Consider the following 2,632-nt stretch of genomic DNA (forward strand, 5'->3'; position numbering starts at 1 on the left):
ATTTTATTGATGGAATCAACAAAAATTTACTTCTGATGCTTTAAACTTCAGAAAACATCTAAAAGAAAAGAATAACTTTGATTCACTAGTGCTGATCATTTCAGCATTGACAGGAGCAAAGGATTTTTCAAAAAAAAAGGAGCAAAGGAACATAAACCCCCATGCCCCATTGTTCACCAGTATGTCAATGGTAAGAAAAGATCTTACCACACTGACAAGAGGAGTAGAACATGTATTCCCACCCATGTTTTACTACACGTAAGATTACATAGTTTGAATGCACAAAAAGTGTCAACATATAGAACACAGATAGTACAATCATTGTAAAAGAAGGCATGCGCCAACAGCCCAACACAATAATCTGGAAATCACAAACATCATGATACAAATTAATGACAGCCCCCACAAAGTTAAACAGTAAATGCTGTTGCAGCAGTTGCTGCTGGCAACCTGTACACATAGCAAGTGTTACCAAATTAACTGGAACAGATAACCTCATAAAGTGCAAAAATGAGGTTAAAGAGTACACTCGGCAATAGAAGAGAAGCAACGCAACATCAGAAAGATTTAACCAAATATCTGCTGATGTTACTTGGGACCTATGATTCACCATTATCTAAAAGGTCAAGAATAGAACAGTGATATGCAAGCCAGACTATCAGTGCCAATCTGCCAATGCCTCTGAGTACAAGGGAACATAAGGAAGATAAGGCTCCAGGGAATCATGTCCAAGATCGTGGATGAACTGCACTTTCCCACTATCCATTTCATAAGACATCAGTACTTTGTCATGACCATAAACCAAGAAAATCGTGTTTTGTTGTGGGTGGAGGGCGACAATATGGTACTCGTGTCCCAGCTGGACATTCTTCACTCCAAATAGATTCAAATACTTGACACCGTGCTCCAAGACCCACACTTCACTGGTGTAGTCCTCGAGAACCCAGATCGACAGTTTATAAGGATCATGCTGATCACTATTTGCCAAATACAAACGCCCTCGAGACAAATCAATGAACCCGTAATCAACATCTATTATGAGAGCATCCTCATCGTCTGGCATAGGAATAACCCTCCAAGTAGTTCCCTCCACATCCACTGCCAGCACCGCAGACTCGACAGCGAGCAAATGCAGAAAACCATTGACAAAGGCACTTTTAGAATCGCTCACTATCCTAGCAAAGCCCCAACCGTTGTCCTTGTGACTCCAGACCCCGGTTTTGGATGAGTAGATCTCAACCCCTTTGACGTGGCCATCACTATCATCGTCGTCGTCGTCCTCTGTATCTGCATTTGCATCTGCAGCCCCGTCCTCCATGAACTGGAACACATGGAAGTGCGAGGAGACGGCCGAGTCGAACCCCAAGCGAGCTGTCTGCATCTTGCTGAAGAAGCCGGGCAAGGCGACCCATTTCTCCGTGGCAGGATTGCACACCACGTAATCAAATGCCCCCGAACCAAAGGTCTCGAAGCGGCGGCAGAGGAGTAGGCCGTTGCAGCTGTCCAGAAGGTTGAATAGCTCGCAGTCAGGCAGGAAGGGGAGTGAAGGGCGGATACGAGGGCGGCCTCCCGCCGAGACATGGGCGAAATTGCGAAGTAATGAAAAATGGCCAACGCTGCGGTCGCGGCTCGAGTAAAGGAATCCGGCGAGGTCATGGAGATGGAACTGCGGCAGCGCCTTGCGGTGGTCGGGGTGGGAGATGATGCCGCGCCACTGCTTGGAGACGCACTTGAACCGGCACAGCGACTTGTACGGCACGCGCGACAGGATCTCGATGAGGAGGTCTTCCGTGAGCTTGTCCGCTGGATTAAGCCGCCTGCTGATGTCCCTGGAGCCGACCGCCATCGCCGTGGGGAGAGGAGGCGGTCAACCTGCGAACGCGGGCGGAGGAGGAGAGATTGGAGATCCATCGACATCGGTGAGGGGAGCAGGAAGGAAGGAAGAGAGGATCTATGGAGAATGTGGCGTACGTACCGGAGGAGAAGCGAGTGACGGCGAGAGAGCCTATCTGAGGTGCTCCCGTCCCCGCCGGCGAGGCTTTGGGTGCGCGGCGGCGGCGAGGCGAGGTGTGATGTGTGGCGTGGAACTGGAAGATAGGCGAAGTGAATGAGGAGTTTTGATGTATTGGGCTTTGTGTTGCTGTGTTGGGCTTTTGTCTAGTTTTCAGCCTGCACTTCAGCCGTGTTGCTGTGTTGGGCTGAATTTGCGGGATTTATTCGGGCCGGTAAAACGGCCTCCGTCCCGCGAACAGACGGTTTTTGCCGGATGGCACGGTTTGCGGTATCTGTTAGAGATGCTCTAAGCCTGCACTTTAGTTGTTCTAAAGCAAATTCATCAAAATTCTTTTTTTGCGGGGGGAAATTCGTCAAAATTCAACCTAGACGGTGCAGTAGCAACCAATGGTCATCGGTGAGGCTGTCCGCTGGCTTCCGCCGCTTACCAATGTCCTTGGCGCCGTCCGCCATCGCCGTGGGGAGAGGAGGCGGTAAATCTGCGAACAGGGGTGGAGGAGGAGAGATTGCATCGCCATCGGCAAGGGAAGCAGCTGGGAGGAAGAGATGAATCTACAGCGAACGTGGCGTACGTACCAGCAGAGAAGCGAGTAACTGCGAGGGAGTCCGTCCCCACCGG

At 50.1% G+C, this 2,632-nt stretch overlaps 1 protein-coding gene across 1 annotated transcript; it reads right to left on the minus strand.

Moving 5' to 3' along the window:
• Window positions 1–224: 224 nt before the first annotated feature.
• LOC109739230 (F-box protein At5g07610) lies at window positions 225–2,119 on the minus strand. The gene is made up of 2 exons (XM_020298321.4): window positions 1,976–2,119; window positions 225–1,872 (listed from the first exon to the last, which is right to left on the minus strand). Exon 2 carries the CDS (start codon window positions 1,844–1,846, stop codon window positions 659–661), a length of 1,188 nt encoding a protein of 395 aa, XP_020153910.1. The 5' UTR covers window positions 1,847–1,872; window positions 1,976–2,119; the 3' UTR covers window positions 225–658.
• Between the last annotated feature and the right edge of the window lie 513 nt (window positions 2,120–2,632).

Source organism: Aegilops tauschii, chromosome 7, assembly GCF_002575655.3.
Source record: "Aegilops tauschii subsp. strangulata cultivar AL8/78 chromosome 7, Aet v6.0, whole genome shotgun sequence".
Lineage (NCBI taxonomy): Eukaryota > Viridiplantae > Streptophyta > Magnoliopsida > Poales > Poaceae > Aegilops > Aegilops tauschii.